Genomic DNA, 21,373 nt, shown 5'->3' with positions numbered 1-21,373 from the left:
GTGGGAGAAGTTAAATATATAATGAAACCGGTACTGGGGTCACTGATACTAATATTAGAGAGAATTTTAAGTGCGGTCTAGTTCAAGATTCATTAGCTAAAAAATGAGTGACTCATGCTACATGCAGTTTGCATGCAATCAGATTTTATAAATTCTGACTGAGGAAAATACCCCTGAAAAATTTAAGATCTAGTCTCTTTGAATGTATTGATAGGAACTGCCTTGCATCACAACTTATGATAACTACTTCTTGATGTTTTCACTTGCAGGGGCACATTTTGGTTTTTTTGCTGTGTCACTACATATCTTGATAGGAGGGGATAATTTGGTATTTGCCACAATTGGTAGTTGGTCACCTCAGAGTGGGAGAAGATGCTTTTTCTTTTTTTTTTTTTTTTTCATGAGGAGAAACTGTTTAAATAACTGGCAGTGACCTATCAGTGCCTGTACATGAAAACATTCAGGTATTTTCAAGGGGAAATGACACTTTGTATAATACTTCCATACTCATTAAAGGGAGCTTAAATGGTGTTGCTTATGTAGAGCAGAGGAAAAGAAAGGAGGAATAAACATTTCCCTTGCTAATATAAGATTAACAAACTTCCAGCACTCGTCAAATAATCAAATTAAATAATACTAGATTTTTTTTTTTGTTATGAGAAGGCTGTAGTACTTTATCATAGGATGGCTGTCAATTGCAGCCATGATTATCCCTGTGGGGCAGTGATGCCTGTAGCAGCAGTCAGTCCTTCAGGTACATTCATCCCATAGAGACTTTTTGTCTGGGCTTCAGATATTTATAAAAGAGTGAATCTCACTTAGACACATCAGTCAGTATATATTTACCAAAGAAAGAAAGGCAATAAGGAATAATATTCGTAATCACCAGATCCATTTGCTGTAAGTTTTCAAGGTAGTACCTGAATGAATGACTTCAATGAAACTCCATGACCTTTTCTTTTTTGAAGTAGTCTATTAGATTTATACTGATCTCTTCCCTATAATTATTATACAAAATTGATATTATGGAGAGCCTTTTTTGAAATGTGTGATATTATCTGCAGGTCACATATACCGGAGAACATAGCAGGGAACCAGAAGAGGAGGAAATGTACAGTGCAGAGAATTTCCGTCGCATTGCTCGCAGTCTCAGTGGGACAGTCATCTCAAACAGAGAAGAGACCTTGGTCTCTTCTCACAGTTTTGTAAGTAGAATGATGCACAGCTTTCCAAAGAGCCATCATCTGTGTGTCAGGTTGCTGTTTTCTCTGTCTGCATTTAGTAGTTAACAAACAAGACAGCAGGCAACTGAATAATAAGCCATGATGAAAGCTTGTCTTTGTGAATTTTTGTTCTCTTTTTGGAAGAAGAATGATCTTTTATTTAATTAACAAAGCCATCTTCTTCAGGAGTCATTGCAGAGTAGTACCTGCTGTAGCTGGTAAGCATGTGAGCTAATATTACTTGCCAGTATACAAAGACATCCAGTATAAACATTTTTTTCAGTTGACTTACAATATTTTCAAGAAAGCTTCTAATATACCTATGATTTTAAATAGACATCACTAACCATGTGAAAGTTGCAGCTCCCTTGTGGGTATATTCAGCGAGTAGCGTTTTTAGAGAGTAGAAGTAAGCGTAAAGGGGAGACAATTCAAGACTTAGTACATTACATGCAGCCAGTTACATACAGGAAGTAACTAAAAATAGGGAGATTGTTGGGGTTTGGTGGTTTGTTTTTTTTTTTCTTTGTGATCTCTGTTAAGTAGTCTTAGGTGCAAATTAAAACTGCCAGTGAGGAAAACAGTAACAGATTACTGTTGGTGTTTAGCAACATAGCCAGATACAATGTGAAGATTTGGCTTAGATTGAATTTTGTGCAAACTGTGCTTAAGTTTTGATTTGAAACCAACCGCATAATAAGCGTAGAAGAGTCTCAGTTGCGAAATCAGTTATGCAGACTGATTAGTGTGATTCTTTCTGCTGTGTACCACGAACTAAGAATATGTCAACTTCTGAATGTTTGCTCCTCAGTGTGCTTTAGTTGAGGGCTTTAACGCATACCTGGAGGTGCTGGCAGAAGCAATTAAAAACCTCTAGCTGTCCAACACCCCCCTCTGCTGAAGGCTTTATCCCCACAACAGAAGCAGCTGATGGGATGGCTGTCTGTCACCACTCCTCACGTTAGTCATTGTTGTGCCATTCAGCCATCCATGCTTTGTGCTTGGTGCCTCCTAATAGAGGGAATTGGTACAGCACTGGGAAGTACTTCAGCTGCAGCAGGTCAATCTGGTCATAGTCTGGAATCAGAGCTTTCAGTAAAGCCTGCTAGGAAATAGGAAGGAAGGATCAGCAATACCCTTCTTTACTTCATGGTTTGTGTAGCATGGCAGTTCCAGTGCTGACTGACCTGCCGTTGTTCTGTGGATTCACTTTGTGAACCAAACCTCCATGAGTGGTTTGTGTTTGTTTTGACTTTTTCTCAGTGGTATATTTCCAGTCAAATGATCCTTCTAAGTAGCCCACCACTGCAGAAGGAGCCTTGCTGGATTGATGCAGTTTTGATTTGTGTTTCTTTTTCACATACAAATGCATGTTTTTGTTCTGGTGACTCATCCCTTTCCTTGGATCAACACCATCTTTGCTTGATTCAACCCAACTCTGTGTTTACTCATCGTTTTATGTTCTTTTCTTCTCCTTTCTCATTTTATAAAAGGAAGCACCAAATATGAGGAAAATGCCAGTGGACACCAGCCACCGTTCTTCCAGCTCCACTTCCCTTCCTTTCCCCCATGATCCTCCTGTGTTTCCCTTTGATCCCCAGCACAACCCAAAGCAGGTGCAGCACCTACCCCATGATGTACTGATGCCCAGCATGGTGGGCAAGGCACGTAAACCATCAGGTAATCACAGGACTTTTCATCCTCCTTCGTGATCAGAAATATTGCTGAAATGCAGCTCTTCAGATCTGATCTTTCATAATGGTGTTTCACCATCTGCCTGAATTCTTCCAGAAATCTGGAAGGACAAATCACATTCTTTTTCTTCTATGCCCTTTTGAGTCATTCCATGATTCCATGCTAAGCAGACATAACAGAAGGGAATAATCTTTATGGAAACATTTGTCATAATGATAACTTCATATAAAATTGTATTCACATTTTTGTGAGGTATTTTCTTTAGTGTAAAAGTAGCAGTAAGACCCACCACCTTGTCATGTATGAGAGTACTTCCACAAGCTACTTGTTCCAGCAAATCACACATGTAGTTGTGCCAATAGAAATAACTAATTCCTGCATGAGAATTATTTTCCCTGTGACAGCCATCAAAACCAGTTTGATCCACCAGACTTGAAATATTTTGTTGGGGTCCTCTTTGGTGCCACAAAGTGTATTAAAGAAATCATCTGCAGTCTCTGACAGCAGCTGTGGTAGGATAAGGAGGAAATGCAGTGAGGAAAGTGAATGCTAGAAAGAGTACAGCTAGCTTTTGTTCAGAGCTGCATGTCAACCAGTAACTGGATGTACTAGTGATTTAGTTTTTCTTCTGTCACCTGTTGGCCACAGCAGAAAGTTCTGAGGATGAAACAAGAAATATAACTAAGCAAAATTTGTTTTTATCTCCCCCCCCGCCCCCAGGAGATCAGAAGAACATCATCCAGAAACTTTTGGTTGTGCCTGACAGGGGTGAAGCTTTCCAAGGTGAAGACTACTCAGGTGTGGCACTGAGCTATGGGAGTCTCCCTTGTGCACCCAAAGGCACCCTCTCCCAGGGGCAAAAGCCTCTTGTTAATCCGCATTTAGGAGGTGGAGCATTAAGTGTCTCTGGCCGTTGGCTGAACACGAGCTACCCTGCCAGGCAAACAGCCACGTTACCAGATAAACGAACAACGCTCTGGGGGAAACATGCTGGCCAGCCAGGCAAGAGTTTACAGGAGGGCTTCCTCCAGCAGCCTTCGCAACATCAAACGCATGAATCTTATGCCATCGGTTGCAGGCTACCAGCCAGCACAGACTACAGCACTTTAAGAATACCGTATGAGCCTTCTTGGGATCCCGGTGCCTCTCAAGGTTGTCCTGTGCCCCCTTCTTGCGTTAAGGCCCCGGGTCCAAGGAGAGTTGATATGCCCCCAGAAGATGACTGGCGACAGAACAGCTACACCCCTCAGCCTGGCAGAAGGCGAATGCTGCCAATGCACGTGATGGATGGGACTTTTTCTTCTGCTTCGGAGGCACACAGAAATATGCTGGCTCGAGCAGCAGCAGCTACTGGCACCATGCAAAATAATGGCTGGTGAGATCCCATCCACGCCATGTGCCCTGATAAACTGCTCTGAGAACAGTCTATAGCTGTTGCCAGAGCATGGATTACATGGAGACAGCAAACTCTTTCAATCAGTGTCTGTGCCAGTTTTGTCTTAAAATGTAGCTATACAGTATATGGAAACTAATTGCACTGTATTTCATTTCTGACACTACTGAACTGCTGTCTGGATGGGGAATCTTAGCTATTCTAGTCCTGGCCTCTCCTAGCAAAAAAGTGCTATAGGAATGGTAAGCTTCAGGGGCATTGGTTTACGGGTAAGTTCAGAAGTATGTGCATGTTTTGAAGGAAGATGGACACTAACAAAAGGACATTTTTAAGGACTCTCTCATGAAATGTAGCTTTGGTAAATTCTTCACGTAAAAAACCCAGTCCTTTTGTTTTCCTCTCCTTCTCCCTCATTTCTTCCTAGGGGAAAAAACCTGACCCGCCTTCCAGGTTCCAGTAAATCTGTACTTGGCAGGCTGGCAGTTAGTAAAGCACACCCAGGTTTCAGTGTGTTGAGATCTCGGGCAGAGATCGCAGTTGTAGTTGCTGCTGAGGAAGTGGCAGGGAGACCTTGTTCATCAGTAAACCAGAATTTTCCCCACTTCCTTAAGGCAAACTAACAATGCTTCAAACAGAAAAGACTGTTAATGCTGCACGCTTAATTACACCAATGTAAACACAGAGTAAGTTTAACTATTTTAGTGTCAAACATACTTGCTTTTGTAAGTATTTTCCAAATAAATCTATGAAAATAGTTCTATTTACCTGTCTGTGTATGAGCTTTTTTTGCTCTTTGGCTTTACTCGTCTATTGGCCTGAAACTGCTGATTTATTTTCTTATACACTAACAAACAAGAGTAAATTGTTTATTCTAGATCATTGACAAAGTTTATGTAATGTTTAGTTAGATTGGAGGTCATGTGTAATTTTGTCCCTGGGTTTGATGTTTTTCGTCACAACTCTGTGCTTAACTTTCCCCTCATAATAGACAGTAGTTAAGTGTCCTTTGAAAAGTATTTCATGACTTCTTTGTTGGAGGGGAAACTACGGAATCTGTGCAAGATGGCAGTGTATGCAGGTAGGATTCTTACACAGAAGAGTCATTACAAATGATTGGTGTAGTGAGAAGAATCACTTGCACTCCTGCTCTTGCGAACACTTTCCGGTGTGTGGTTAGAAGTTGTGCAGAAGTGTGCAGGAGGGTGCTGTTACCCGCTTGTCCTGAGCGTGGGAGTGGAGCTGCTGTGGTTCTCGCCCAGCCAGTGGAAGGTCCAGGCTGCCCTCTAGTGCATGGTACTCCTTGGGAATCTGCTCTTGCCGTGGCTCTAGGTGAGGCTCTTCATTTTCACTTCATGTTTTGCACCTCAGTGCATCAGCTTTTGCTGTTTAGTCTGAGATTCGAGTCTCGTTCATTTTAATAAATGTCACTTCTCAGTTTCTTGTTTCTAAATTGCTGTTATGTCTGTTATTGTTACAATCTCATGTAATGACATTATGCTAAATTGTGTTTTATGTTTGGGATTATGTTGCACACTGCTTTGTACTTAACTGCCCCGCTAGTTGTGGTTAACAGGACAAAGCACTCTCTTCTTTCATCCCTCCATTCCAAAAAATGGACTTTTTCATGTAATGGTTTTGTCAATTTAATAACATGGAACTTTCAACAGTACTAATTTTCTGAATATAAACCGATGGAGTACTAGTTTACTGAAACAACTATTTGATTAAGGTTTCCCAACAGATACGGAGTTGTTTCTCTTTCGCTGCACGTGGACACACCATAGGCAACAGCTAAGTTTCTAGCCATAGAAATTATGATTTTAGGAAGTGATTGCAATGCAGAGGTGGATATTTGGACAGAAACATTGCTGTTGCAGTTCTCTCATTGGTAGAAGGATACTATTTCAGTAAAGGGACTCTGGGCAGAAGCAGCTCCTGTTTGTTTTTAGCTTTTTGTTACCTTCAGCAGTTGGAGAAGTTACAGTATCCCCAGGATGCAAATGAGAACATGGATAAGTGTTTGACACTTTGCTTGACTACAGCTCTAAAAAATTCAGGTTGCAGAGTGAGGCTTAAGTAGTCTTGAACTCAATTATCTGAAAAAATAATCTGCCAAAATAAAGTACAAAGTCACGTCTTCAAGAATTAATATGGAGTATGAAACATTTGCAAATACAAAAAATGTACATGCTTAGATTTATTTATTTATTTATTTTAATCCCTAGCTACTGGGAAGGGGGAAGTACACTTCTGTAAAGCTCTGCAGAATAATCCCGAGTTGATGCAACTCATTTTAATCATTGGTGGTATCCGGTTGTTCTTTATGACTGTTGTTTTTATCCCATCATCATAGTTTTATCTACCAGGTTTCAAAACTGATTTGTAGATCTCCTGTGTATATCAATTACTTACTATGAAATTAACTCAGAGGCCTGAAAAGGGAAAGTTGGGGCATAACCTCTGAAACAGCTCCATACCAGCTAGTATGTTAGTATATTGGAACAGGAACAAACAGAAGTAGATTCAGCAATATATTGAACATGGGAGAAAACGTGGAGCTGGAAAAATACCTTTACTTCATCTGTAGCTTGTGCCTGCAAGTCTTAGTGAGGTAAGTTAATCTCTACCTTGTAATTCATTTGGCTGACTGCTAACTTGTAAGTCTCTTTGATATTTATTGGCTATTTAAACCCTAGAAAAATTAATTATGTGTTAGTTTAATAGCTCATTAAAGTTCACTGTTGCCTATAAGAAGGATGAGGAGGGAGCTTCCACAAGGAATTCAGCAGCTATTTTGGAACAGTCTTTCATCTTAGAGTTTATAAAGTTTGTAAGCTTTAATACAACATAACCAGGGCTTTCTTAGTAAAATTTATCTGTCTCTAGCTGCAGAGTAGGTTAATGGATAGAATTAAGTGAAGTGAAACACACACTCAAATTTATGTTTTAAAATAATTTCAGTTCTCCTCAACACAAATTTCTTATTCCCTATGTTTGTATGCTCTCCCATTGTGTTTGTAGTATGTGTTTAGACTCGACTGCATAGGGTTTTTTTGCAAAAAAGCAATACTAAAATGAAGAGTAACTCGGTGTTCTAGCAGTTGTGAATTTCTGTAAATAGAATCCTTCTGTATATGGAAACAGAACTACCTAGCACAGTTCCTTCTCTTGAAGGCAACAGAGTTTGTGGACGCTGTTTATAGAAATTGTACTCAGACCTACTGAGCAGCAGATTTGTTCAAATGGCGCATGTGCTGGAGCGTCCAGCACTAGCGAGTTAACCGGAACGCACTCTGCTTCGGAGAAGTGCAAGGTAAGTGCCTGGTCCTTCCAAAACAGGCTGCTGCACCCACGTTACAATGTGGGGAATTTGGGAGAGGGAAGGACCTGTCTTACTGATGTTTTCTATGATTGCTAACACTGCTGAAATTGGCTTACCAGTGGTGGTTGGGGTAGGATGTATAAAGTGTAGGCAGGGTTCCAGATAACTGGCAGTTGTGTAGGTCTTGTGTCTAATGTCATTTGGGGAGAGGGTCAGGGTAGGGGTGTGGGGAGGAAGAGGAGGAAAGCAAAAGACGAGAGGGAGAGGGTGGATTGGAATAGAAGGGAACAGACGGATAGGTGAAGCAGCCAAATTGAAAGAAAATGTGTGTTACATCTCTTCACTCAAAGAACACACAGTAATTGGTCTGTCTGAATGTTCTTTTTCTTTTAATGGATAGATTCCTGTGCAGAGAGTAGGCAATGTTCTTTATAGGAGTCTTTAATTATGTTCATACAATGGTAAATGAAACTTTCTGCAGAAACACATACCACTGCTATGTGTATAAATAGACATTGGGCAAACAGTGTAGGTTAAGTTAGTGTTTATGCCAGCTGGGGCAAAGATAAAAATGTGCTTGGGTGTTACAAATACCTCACTTAAGTTAGATGTGTTCTGGAGTCTCCTACCTCTGTGCTGCCTCCTATTTAGCACGATGGGTGGCAAAAAGCAAATGTATGAGACTTTCATCCATCTGTGCTTGCTGCCTCTTGCATTTTTATCACTGCATAGTACAGGACCTTTTCAAACCTAGTGAGGTATCTGTAATGCTCCTTTTATGCCAATTATTCCACCATTACTAACCATCACTGATGGAGTTTCCTTTAAAGCTTAAGAAAATGTTTTTATAAAGCATGTTAATTATTTTTTTATCCTCTTGCACTACCGCTGGAATTATTTTCTGTCTGCATCATTCTTCTAGTTCATTGAAGGATTTTTTTAATCCTTTAAAACAAAAAAAACCTCTTGGAAATGTTTTTAAATTTGCTGTTTGATTAATGGAAAAATACTAAGACCAGCTATACTGTCACTTCAGAACACTGAAAATGTTTGCTAGCGTATTTGCGGAAGCAGGTGCAAATGGATGAGTTCAGCTGAAGAAACCTAAACTTCCTTATTGGCATCAATAGATTTGTTTTAGTATTCATTCTTGAGTGAGTAAGCACTGAATATACTCATGAATAAGAAGATCAAGTGTGTATTTATAAACAAACTTACATTAGGTTTATTGAAGGAGGGTTACTTGAGTTTGGGGTGGCCCAGTCCCAGATGATTCACCAGTGAATCTTAGGCTTGAGAAGCTTTGTGTGTATATATCACTAATCAAAATAATTTAAAATATGAATACATGAGAAAAGTGAGTACAACGAAGCTGCACTTTAGTAATAAATCTAAGAATTATTTTATATTGTTAAATTTTAGCTAAACTTTTTTACTACTCAGGCAAAGTGATTTTGATGGCAGTCTAGGGTTATCTGTCATTCCAGGGTTTTTTTACTCAAAATTTACGCCAGCTAATTGTTACATGACTACCAATTGAGGAAGTTGCAAGCACAGAACTCTTGCTAATTACAAAAAAAACAAAAACAAAAACTATTCAAGATTGTTTTAAGTAGCTTAAACCACATTAAAGCATGAGCATGTTAGCATGCAACATCGATGTGAAGAGTAAACAGTAGTGGAACACAAATAACTTGCTTTGATTTATAAATCTGAACTTACTAACCTTGACTTACTTGGCTGGAATGCTAAGGCTAATTTAACTAATGAGTGCATATTTCTGCCTCTCTTATCTGATAAGGCGTTGGTTGTGAGATACATAGATACATATATAATTGTGTAACGTACGATCATAGCTTACATGCTATTTGAAAAATCTCTGCATTCTGTTTCCTATGGAGCTACATGTTTTATTACTTGAAAATAATTTGCTTTCAAATTCCTGTAGTTCCAACACAGCATACTAAGCTTCAGCTTTTGTAAAGGTTCAAACTGACCTTTTTTTACATATAAAATGTTAATCAAATGCAAGTTAACATTATACCTTAAGTCAACTACAAGTTTTTAGAAATCAGGTATGTATTTTTAAATACATTTAAGAAGAAATAACTGATTGTTCATGACCCTATGTACTAATTGTTCCTAATTGGGTGAAATACTGCATAAATAATTTTTCTATTAGCTTTGGTAGTTCCGTTAGATGAAAAAGAACCTCAGTTGATGTTAACCATTTCAGCGCTGTTGACTAATTTTGGTGGACTTAGAGACTTAAAAGAAGCTATTTACTATAGGAGGTAAGTCAGGTGTTTATGACACCTTACTTATCTGAAGAGGGAAAGGTGTGTGTCTCAACTGATTTTTCACAATAAACTACTGATTTGAACACAAGGATGTAACTGATATGAAGAGCTGAAACGGTACAGACCAGAAAATAAACTTATAATATTTTTTCATAGTTTACGGGGGGGTAAAAGCCCACATCTGTCCAGTGTTTGTTTTGATAATTTTTTAGTTGCATATAAAGTTACCGGGACAAAATATGTAGAAAAGCTTTTAAATCTTTATGTGGGATTATTTTGGGATATCCTTTTCTGCATTCAGCTATTAGTCATGACCTCAGGTTTGCCCAGTTATGGGGGTCATTTTTTTGTTCAACCCTTTCTTAAGCTATCCAGTCCCAATGGAACAGTTAATTCTTAGTAATACTTGATGGTGTTTGGTCTCAGTAGCTTGGTAAAAGAATACAGAAGGGTCGGCTGGAGGCATAGTTGCACTTCTGTCATCCAGTAATGATGGCCAGAGGTGTTTGTGAGAAAAGAGTGCATGTACTCGGTCATCATTTCTCTGGCTTTTGTGGGTTTGTTCTCCCCCCCTGCCCTTAAAATTGCTTAACAAGATTTCTCTGATCTGTAGGACACTGTGTTCATGGATCAACATGCTTCATTGAAGTTAAGGGGGGGAAAAAAAATAAAATTTAAAATTCACACTGGTTTACATCATGGTTCCTGTTATAGAGCAACAAGATTGTTGGTTTTTAATAAGGTCCTATACGTAGACCTGCTTACCTTGAATACTTTGTCAGTTAAGTCTCCTGCTTGTGGAGGCTCTAAGAAAACTAGAGAGAACACAAAGGAGGGCAGCAAAAAGCAGAGTGAACTCAATTTTTAGAGTAGAGGTGACAGGATCATAGTCTATTAATATCATCAAGGTAGTAAGATAAATGAAGAGAGGGAATTGCTTGGTCTCAGATGGTAGGAGAAAGAGCAATCGCTTAAGGCTAAGGAAGGAAAAGTTTGAACTAGATAATAAGGGTGGGGGAAGGAATGCTTTAAGCAGAGCAAGTGAGTGATATTTTGAGGAACCTAAGGAAGAGTTTGAGGTACCATCACTCTGCAGGTGTGAGATTTAAATTGGAGATGTGGCTGGTAGGTTTTGGTGTGAAAAAAAATCACCTAAAATTCTAGAGTCAGGCTAAGTGGCACAGGCTGGGTTGCCTTAGCCTGTGTTTTTATAGTTGTGATATGATGCAAGGAATGACTGTGGCCTTGACTAGCTTTTTAAATGTAGTCTGTACTTCCCACAGCCTGTGCCTAGAGGTTACCAGGTAATGAAGGAAATGTGTGCAGAAAGGAAGTGTAACAGGATAGAACTGTAATAGTCAAGTAGCTTGTAATTTATACCAGCAAAAATAATTTGATAATTTGGTTTTGTGGTTTGTTGTTTTGGGGAGTTTTTGTGTTTTTTTTTCTTTTTAAGTCAGTGCAGCTTCTCAGTACTTGCTGACATCAGTGACTAGAATATTGCAGTGATAATGATTTTGTGGTGCCTGAGAAAATGGCTTAAGACCATGCTTTTGACCTTTCTGAATGATGCCCTTGTGTAATGGATAATAAGGTTTGCCATAAACTGGCTTGGGAGAGCAGGAAAATCTTTTGTCCTCTTAAAAGAAAGCTTTCAAGTATTCATATTGAAACTCAGCACAGCAATATGTCAAAATTTATTTAAAATAAAATGTGGCTTGTTCTGACGCAGTCTCACGGTTTACACCAGCCGCAATACTGTTTCTGGCAATTCAGAAAGGACAATTTCAAGCAGTCACTAGTGAGAGTCAATGAAATGGAACAACCTCTTAAAAGTTTTGTCTTCCTCATCTTATTCTCCTGCTTATAGCACATCTTCCCCTCTCAGACCTGGTTTATCTCTGCACGATTTGCTCTATGCATCTTTCTCCTGGGATCTGGAATATATCTCTCTCTCCTGTGATTCAATTTCCTTCTTAGAGTTTTCAAAAAGTCCTTGTTGGGTAATTGGATGATTCTGGGACATTGTGTTGTGCCAGTTTTAAAGATATGTCGCTGTTACATTCAGAAGGGACTCATCTGATCATCTGACCTCCTGCATGAGATGGTTACAGAATTTCATGTAGTCATTTTTATGTCTAACTTCTGTCTGAACTTCAATAAATGGCACTTATTGTCTGAGGTGGTGATCTAGTAAAATATAGTTGCTACTATACCTTGCAGTACTCGGTCAGAGGCGGCATCAGAAAAGTCTAGGTTTTAACATAACACCTTTTTGGTTTTGCACACAGCTTCAGTGTGTACAGGTTTGAGATGGGGCAGGAGGAAGACAGGGATCATTTGCATCCCAAATGGCTCCATTCCCCAGGGTACAGAAGATGGATTGGCGTGGTTATTCCATATGCTTCTCTTCCTGGATTGTTTCTCAGTTACAAAAGCAGTTGTTCAGAAGGCAGCCAAGTGCTGGCTAATGGTTTGGAATATCCAGTGAGAATAGGAATCAGACTTTTTTTTTTTTGCCTTTTTTTTTCTTTTTAATTATGTATTAAAGTCTGTGGAGTGGAATGGCCACTTGGTGGCAAAGCTGAACAGGAACTAAAATGTGACTCTGCTTTTCAGAAATACTTTCAGTAATCTGGCATTTGTGGGAGATTTTTGGGAAACTGTCAGGATAATAAAGGCACACTAACTTCTACCTGCAAGACCATGTTTCTCTTTGTAATTGTGTTCCTACAATCACAACGCTACTAGTGGTGCTAGTGGAAGTTGTCTGATATCTTGAACACAAGAAATCAATGAGTTTTGCTTTCACCATGAGGTGAGTTGGGGCAATGTGAATGCCCTTTCCAGGGTCTGTAGCAGGCTTAGAGACAATACTACATGAAAAACCTTAAATGACAAGCTAAAGGGCTTAGAGTTCTGTAGTTCTCTCACTAATGTAGGGTTTGGTATTGTCCTAATGACTAAGGCACACACCCTGTATTTTCATGAGGCAAGATGGAATATGTTTAGAAAAATATATAAATTTTATATATATAACAACAATAAAGCCCCAAGGTAACTGTGCTAGCTAACTTCTCTTTCTAGCTGTTGCTGTATTTTTTTTAAAAAAAGTCATTCAAATTATTATTTTTAATGTTGTAAGGAGGTGTGGTTTGTAGGGAGACATAACACCATTTATCACATCAACCTAAGGTATTGGGGCAGGGTGTGTGTGTGGGGGGTGGAACCCAGCAAGATTTCATCTGCATGAGCCTTTTCTTCAGGTGGTGCCTGGATATGACTGGCAGTGTTCCAGCAGGGCACTAGGTATGCTGCCGAGAAGCTGATAATGTCTCCTCCTGGCACAGCATCATAACAAAATAAAATTATGCTATGCTTTTTCCTCAACCAAAGTTCTGACTGCATCAGCCCCTTTTACCTCATACACCAGGAGACAAGACGCATGATGGCTGTGGGCTCATGGGAGAAGTGAGCAACTGAGAGAAGTAAGTGGCATCTTTCTTGCAACTGCACTTCAGGTGAGATGAGGAGGTGATTCCTGACAACACTCAGCAAGGTCTCGGGCTCCCTGTGTGTTTGGAAATGTATGGACAAATTAATTTCTTTATAACAGGAGAATCTTTCTGCTGTTTCACGCTGTCAAACACTCAAGCTGCATTTATTTACCGAGTTTCTCTTGATTCTAAATAAGAGACTGAATTCATTCCCCCTGCTCCTTGTTCCAGCAGATCTACTTTAAGCAATGCTAAGTCAATAGGAGCAACACTTACTTATTGCCCTTCCCATCCCATGCTGTCACTCCATATTCTGAGTGGATACATGTGCATGCTATTGAAGCAAAGGAGCTTTTGTTCTGTTTAGAAACAGGTGCTTTAAATTGGTTGTACAATGACAGGCATTTGCAGAACATGTGGTATAAAGTAGTAATTCTTGCTACTGGAAAGCTTAACAATAAATCCAGAATAGTCATCAGGTTTTCTACCATGATACTCTAATGTGTTCCAGCTCTCTTTTTATGTGCACACACACATTTTACTTGTGGATGTGGAATTAGTAGAATTCTGTTTTTCCAAAACTTGGAGTCAATAAATAACCCAAGGGTTTATAATTCTGATTCCCTTAAAACTTTCAGTTGCTTCCTTGAATGTCTTTACAGTGGTATTTCATTCGAAGTTTCTTGCTTGCACTGTCTTGGCCACATAATAAAAAAAGCAAGGTCAAACCAAACTCCTGTGTAACCCATCGATTTTAATGTATTTTTGCTTGAATCAGCTTTTCATGCTCAGGATGGCAGGTGCTCACCTCAGATGTCATCCTTTTCCCTGGGACCTGAATGTGGCAAGAATCAAGACCTTGCTGGAAACTATTACCCCTTTCTTTCTTAAATTCCTGATTTACTGTGTAATAGTTTGCACAGTTCAGTACTAGTAATGCATTAAGAGCTGTATTATTAGCTGACATGCAAAGCAGCAACCCTTTAGATATACTGCATTTGATTAAATATGGTTATATGTATATATTTAGATGTTTGCTAGAACTGACTGGGTTTGGCAGAAATGTAAGTGATGCCAAATTCAGAGATTTTTGGTTTGGGGGTTTTTTTGGGGTGGTTTTTGTTTTTGTTTTTAAACCCAGCTAATTTCTGTGATCTCAACAACAGTCCTGTTCTATGCCAACCTGCACTGGTGCAACTGAGGATATGCTAAATTGGAGGAGAGAGGATGAAATTAACAGCAGGAGACAAAGAACTACTTTGGATTTTTTTTCATCAGTAAACAATGTAATATGGAACAGTCATGAAGAATGACCCGATTTGCTTTAGATTAGCAAAGATCAGTCCTGTGGTGCAGTGCCTCTGCCCTCTTCTCTCCCCACGCCGCTTTGAGGGGCATCAGGGCCTGGGAGGGGACAGCTCATGCTGCCTCCTCTGTCCACTGTTCAGCTCCAAGGGTGGAGCAGAGAACTTTGCCTCAATTAGCTGGTGCTAGGAGCTTGTGGTAAGCTATGCCAAGGTTTTTCTTTGGAGGGAGCTTCTTCCCTCTCCTGCCCTAGGCTGGCCTGGTACCTTAACACTGCAGAGAGGTGAGGCTGTGGGGGGTCGTCCAGTGGTGCTGTAGGCGAGGGGCACCCTGGTGAGGGAACGGACGCGACCTTCGCTTTGGAGGGGTGCCTAGGGAGGACTGGACCCCCCCGTTCAGCCCGCCCGGGGAAGGCAGCCCCTCGGCGCCCTCGGGCTTCGCCGCCTGACAAAATGGCTCCCCCCAGCCGTGCTGCCGCTGGCGTGGCTTTGCCCTGTCCTGGCTCGGGGGGCGGCCCTGCGGAGCTCTCCATGGTGGCCGCTAGCCCTCGCCCGCTGAGGGGCCGCTGGGGGCCGGGCCGCCCGCCGCGCCGCCTCTCTCTCCCCCGCCGCGCAGCCCCGTTGCCGCCCCCAGGCTCGGCCTGACGCCCGCCCGTCCCCGCGGGCGGGGTCGCGCCGCGGCGGGGCGCTCCCTGCTCCTCACCCGCCTTCCCCGGCCGGGGGTGGGAGAGCCCGGAGGCGCGGGGCTGCAGCCTCCGCCCCTGCCCGCGCCCCGCGGCGGAGGCGCCGCCCCGGGGAGAGCAGAGTTTCGCCACGCTCCCTAACGGCCGCGCTGCCGGCGCGGCGGAGCCAGGAGTTTCGCCACGCTCCCGTAGTCCCCTCGTGGGGTGGCGGCGCGGTGCATGCCGGGCCCGAGGCGGACTGTCCCTTCGCTGCGCGAGGAGCTGGGAGCCGCGCCTGCCGCCATGTTCCGCTGGGCCGCCGCCGCCCGGGGCCTCTAGCCGCCCCCACCCCGCCTCGCCGCCGGCCGCCGTGCGCCCCGCTCCCCGCCAGCCCGCCGGCGGAGGAGGCGGACGAAGGCGCCGCCGCGCCCAGCAGCCGCCGCCGGAGCCCGGCAGCGCCCAGCGATGTCCGCCAAGGAGGGGAGCAAGGTGCTGCTGCTGCCGCCCCACGCCACCAGCGAGCGCGCCGTCAAGGGTGAGCGTTCCCCTGACCCGCGGCCTGGCGCGGCCCGGTCCCGGCGGAGGTGCGGGGAACATGGTTGCCTATGGCGGCGGCCGCGACCCCCGGCGGGGCGGAGGCCGTCTGGCTGTCCGGGGGCGCCTGGGCTCGGGGGGGGGGGGGGGGGGGGGCGGCCCGCCCGCGCGTGGGGAGCGGTGTGCTCGCCGCGTGGGCGTGTGACTCGTGCCGGGCTGCCCACAGGTGGGGCTGGGAGCGGCGTGTCCGCGGGAGGGCTGCCCGGCTCCGTGCGGAGGCGTGGGGTCCCCCTCACGGGCGTGGGAATAACCTGGGGTCGGCTCGGTTTGTAGGCAGGCAAGGCCGAGCTGGGCGCTGACGCTGCCCGGGAAGGCAGCGGAGCCGGCCCTGCCCGCGGTGGGCGCCGGGGCAGGCCGTCGCCTGGCGCTGCCGGTGGGGCTGAGGGTGGAAGCAGTGCCCGAGGCCTGCGGCCCTGGCGCATCCCGCCCAGATGCGCTTGCTTGGGCGCTGTTGGCAGGAGTGTGCGTGTGCTCTGCTGGCCGGGGGCCACCGGCTTCCCCACCTGGGGTCTGGCCCCTTCGCGCCTCGTTCTCTGCGGGGTTTTTTCCTCTCTCTGCGCAGAGGAGATCCTTGTAATTGCAGAAACTGACAGCGTCGAGGAAGAGGGAGTGGGAAGGTGCTACCGCCCTTTCTATTGGCTGCTGGTCTCAGGTTCCCAGTTCTGATGGAAAAAATTCACCTTGATCTATTTCTTTGTGGCCTTTCTTGGTAGCACAGTCTCATGGGAAGCCTTTAAAAGTCGAACGTTATACTCTTCAGAAGAAAAAAGTAAAACGTTTTAAAGTAGATACATCTGTGTAAAAGTCTAGCAATCAAAATGCTGTAAAATATTAAGATCCTTGCTCTAGAGCACATCAGGTGTGTCATTTTAGCATTTGTGGGGAGAATAATCCTTTGCAATTAAAGTATCCTAAAACATATTTGTTAGATCTAAATTGTCAGTTAAGAGGATAACATAGGTAACGCTTCAGAGAATTTCTAGGTTTTGTTTACTCAAATTACAGATAATTTTATTTTGATCTCAGAGGTTTTGATATTGAGCTACATTTGACTGTGGCAGCGTGGACATCTGTGGTAGCAGACCTGGGCTATTGGAATTAATGGCTGTATACAAAGCAGTCTGCTTTTACGATTGATGTTCCTAAGAACACAATGTCTGACTGATTTGAAAGGGGCAGAGATCTGTTCATTTAACTTCTTATATAATAGGGGGTCTTGAGAAATGAAAAGGATGTCTTCGTATTCAGCAGGTCTTAATTAAAGCCTTGGACTCCCATAGTATGTTTTGGAAATCAGCATGTTTTCCAGTAAGCTGGAAAGCTTTACTCACAGTAAGTTGTTACTCATTTTGGATTGCTTAACCTGTTGATTTGTTTGAACAAATTGCAAGAGTAAAAGCAGAAAATGTTAAAACTAGTCTATTGGAAACTTGTACTCATTAGTGCTAGTTTAACATGTAGTGTTTAGACTTGCTGAATTTTTGTACCTTTACCGCAATTTGTTGTAACAAATTAGGTTCTTCAAACAGTGCAGGAAAACTAATGGTAAGCGATTAGATACTTTAGAGTGCACTGGAAAACCTGCTGATTTCTAATCACTTAATAATTCAGCTTGTTAAATGTGACCTATGTATTTGGTCATTTAAAATCATAGTTAAGACTTGCTTCCTTCTAACAGGATTACAGCCTGGGGTTACAGTATTTTTTTGAACCTGGGTGTGTAGGATATACAACTATTGTAAAGGTAATCAGGCTTTGATAGCTTTATTTGATATAATTACAACTAGTTAAACGTTCGTATAGCAGTATTTTTCTACTCCTGTTGACCTGTCCTGTCTGTACCTATCATGCTGAATCACTGGCTTCTGGAGAAAGCCTGGAGAGCTGTGCCAAGCTATATGTGTTCTTGATATGAAGGACAGGGTGGTTTGGTTCCCTGCCCCCCACTCGCCCGCCCGCCCCCCCCCATTAGGTGCAGTGCAGTTGGAAATATTTTTTTTAGCCAGTGACCCCAGAGGTGCAAGATTGCAGGTTATGTCACTGCTAAGTGGGAGTATCTGTGCAACTTAAACACATTTGTTGAAACAATGTTAAAATGTGACAACTATGTCATGTCCCTGTTCACAAACAGATGCGTTGCCTCTGGCATACCAAGAAACGTTCACCATGCTCTTACCTATTGTATGATGAATAGATTACAGATGTGGCAATACTCTGCTTTTGTCAAGACAGCACTGCATACCAGGGGACCTAAAACTGTTAATTTTTTTATACTGGAAATGTGTGGACCAGGCATGCTGGTGAATCTGAAGACAACAGTTCAAATGGTTATATCATGACTTATACATTCAGCTTCTGTAATGCTTATGTAGAAATCGCCTCTTTTTTCATAGAAACTTGTATCAATTTATTTATTGATAATTATTAGTGATTTCATTTACTGGAATAAGGTTTGGGGAATCTTTTTAAGGTAATAATATTTTGTGTTTATTTTCTTTAATGTGATCCACTATAAGAGGGGGAAAAAAGGTGTAAAAGTGTTCTGAAAATGTTACTTGTTTTGTGTGCCAGCTTTGTTCCCAAGAAAAAACATCCTTGGGGCACCTGGCTTTGTGTTTCTCCTTGCTGAGACATTTCATTTACAATGTCTTAGGTCCTTGAGAACAATCACAGCGAAAAATGTAGTAATATTTTCTGGTGTATCTGTGTATTGGTCCGTATTTCAGCTTTCATGCTCTCCATATACTAGGTCTTTTTGGGAGGAAATGTGAATTCAGGGCTTAATGCTTGCTGGTATTTGCATTATTAAATATCTTGCTTTTATTTTAGCTTTATTTTCTCTCTCTGTATTATTTAAAGAGGGGAAGAAATAACAGAAAACATCAAGTTTCAGAGGCCATGAGAAATTAAATTGTTTATCGCTAATAATATGTGTTGGTAGAAATGGGCAAGAGATGCTCACTCAAGAAAAAAAATGGTTAAATTATTGTATCATCAGTAACTAATCTTTTCTAATAAGGTAGGATAATAATTAGGATGTGCCCCCCCTTTATATTTTGACCTGTATATTTAGCAATTACTGGGAAGTGTGTATTTGTAGAAAAATATGTGAAAGGTTGTTGGGTGTAATGGTCACGTTAGACATATCATAATTAGCATAATAATGGCTTTAAATATGGAGTCTATACAGTCTAGCTGTATTGGTCTGGCATGCTTTCCCAGGTATGAATTGTATCATCAAAGATCATTAGCTGCTTTTAAAGTATATAAAAAGCTCAAATTTTCTCTCTTCATGGCTTAGTTAAATTGTCTAAGTAATTTGTACTTTCAGAGTTTCCTATAAATTAATGGTTAGGTGCAGAATTGAAATGTCTAAAGTCAGTTTTTGGCATTTGGGTCCCAAAAGGTGTCTTGTGGCAAGGCTTTTGTTACTGCTTTTTTAAATAGAGATAAGAAAATGTACCTGTCATCTTGATTCACTGTTTTCTAAGGTACACTCTTTGTCTTTGAAGAATGATACTTAGTGTTTTACTGTCTTGTGAAAGATAGCATTTTCCTCTAATACGTTCTGTCAAAATCACAGGGGAAAAAAAGATCTTTTTTCCTTACGCTGCCATCGATATTTAAGTACTGTATTGGGTTCATTTGGGTCTGCCTCTTTTTTTTTTGTCTTTTTTTTATTGTATGATAGTTGACTGATTCCAGTCAGCACACTTGACCTTTCAGTGTGTGTGACTTTCATACTTTAAATCTGTCATTGTATTGTGTCTTTTCTACTGAAAGAACTGTTTCAGTACCTTGCAGTAGTGTTTTTCACTGATGGGGAGAAATAAGTGCTTGTAAGCTCAGACAGTTTGATACAGTGGTCCTGAGCATGGCCAGGATGAGCCTTCATTGGCTTTCCTTTGAGGGAAAAGCACCGGGGCTTCTCTGGCCCACCTGTGAGTAGCTACACCACAAAGTTGTACTTGTAAGTACTCTCTCTTCCCTGGCATTGCACTTTGCCCACTATGGGTTTACTAGGCTTTGGGAAGCAATCCACAGGACCTTGTGCTGAGCTAGCCGGTATTTTTTGCTAAATTTGGAGATGATGTCCTTGTGGAAATGGGAGGCTTCAGTATTCCTTTGTTTTGGATAAAAGTCATGATACAGTCTGTCTGATGGGCAAGCAGGTCATTTTGGATATTAAATGGTAGCTCATTGAAACAACTCTTCAGAGAATCCCAAAGAGAAGTAACTCATAGCCTTGAGCAGGGTCCTAAATTGAGACACTAATAGCTACTTTTTAACGATGATTTCCATGTAGGAGAAAAAGAAACCATTGCAGTATTTAACTTTAAAATTCAGAGTCCGGTTAAAAAAACCCAAAAACCAGGTAAGAGGATAAATGCTTACAGGCAGCATGAAGGTTGTTTTAAAAAATTATAAGGCACTTAGAATGCCTTTATGCTGCTGGTCAGAAATTATTCTAAAATGATCCAGAAAAGCAGCAGAGTAAACAGACTATTAAAAGGTCATACATAAAATTAAATTAACAAAAAAAAAAATCACAGTTTTGTTTCAGGAGAGACAATGGAATGGAATGGAACTGAATTATGATAAGTTAGTGTTTAACTGGCCTTATACTTTTTTTTTTTCTTTGAGAGAGGGGATGGTTAGAGCATATGAATCTTAAAAATAATAACAACAAAACCCCCAAGCCCCCACCCAAAATTGGAAGCCTACCTTAATTTCACTAGGGCCAATTGGCAGTTGAGGCTTGGGAAGGTAAGGCTAGAGGAGAAAAATCCAGCAACTACTTACATGTGTGTTTATTGCATAAGCAACTAAGGACTCTTTCACATGAGTCAATTCTTATTGCTGAATGGGACCAAAGAATTGTCTCATTGAAATGTAAGTGGTTTCAGAACATATCAACAAAATAAATTTTCAAAAAAAAATATTCCAGGACCAGAAGATATTTGTCTACTGGATCTAAAGGACTTGTTTGGGGGTTTTGGGTGCAAAATTGCGAGTTTATTTTCCATAGCCATATAACTCATCTTCTGAGTCTGAGAAATGGATCACCGCAGCATTTTTTTAAAAGCTCTAGAGTAAACTGGAGAGCTGTAGATCATCAAGTTCAATTTAAGCAAACTTGTAGCACTTGTAAGAAAGAGTGGACTAACTATGTCCCTGGGTAAATATAGCATTAAAGAGGAGTTGGTACAGTTTTCATAGATGGAAATCAAGAGAAATTGTTAGAATATTTTGGAGGACCCAGTGGGCTGGTTGATCCAGGCAAAACTATTCGTCAGGTTCCTTCATCGGAGCCTTTAAAGTAAGCAAAGGAGGAAATACCCTCTTTTGAATCCAAATTAGTTAGGAAAGAAAGGATGTTAAT

The 21,373-nt window shown here is 41.7% G+C and overlaps 2 protein-coding genes across 14 annotated transcripts in view; both read left to right on the top strand.

Annotated features, from left to right (window-relative positions):
• USP54 (ubiquitin specific peptidase 54) overlaps positions 1-5,075 on the top strand; it is a 107,404-nt gene extending 102,329 nt beyond the window's left edge. For all 9 annotated transcript variants that reach the window (XM_054831702.1, XM_054831700.1, XM_054831703.1 and 6 more), the window contains 3 exons: positions 1,065-1,205; positions 2,717-2,903; positions 3,639-5,075. In XM_054831702.1, coding sequence (XP_054687677.1) covers positions 1,065-1,205; positions 2,717-2,903; positions 3,639-4,297 — 987 coding nt within the window. In that variant the 3' untranslated portion in view covers positions 4,298-5,075. The remainder of the gene's footprint in view (positions 1-1,064; positions 1,206-2,716; positions 2,904-3,638) is intronic.
• Positions 5,076-15,254: 10,179 nt separating this feature from the next.
• Positions 15,255-21,373, top strand: part of PPP3CB (protein phosphatase 3 catalytic subunit beta) — a 52,228-nt gene continuing 46,109 nt past the window's right edge. For 3 of the 5 annotated variants that reach the window (XR_008577837.1, XM_054831329.1, XM_054831327.1), the window contains exon 1: positions 15,377-15,931. Coding sequence is in view for 4 of the 5 variants with exons in the window: in XM_054831329.1 (XP_054687304.1) it covers positions 15,862-15,931 (70 nt within the window). In the remaining variant the exon portion in view is untranslated. Of the gene's footprint in view, positions 15,932-21,373 lie in introns of all 5 variants that reach the window. The other 2 variants (XM_054831328.1, XM_054831325.1) reach the window with 2 other exon arrangements.

This window comes from Grus americana, chromosome 7 (assembly GCF_028858705.1).
Source record: "Grus americana isolate bGruAme1 chromosome 7, bGruAme1.mat, whole genome shotgun sequence".
Taxonomy (NCBI): domain Eukaryota; kingdom Metazoa; phylum Chordata; class Aves; order Gruiformes; family Gruidae; genus Grus; species Grus americana.
This window is presented reverse-complemented; position numbering and strand designations above follow the sequence as displayed.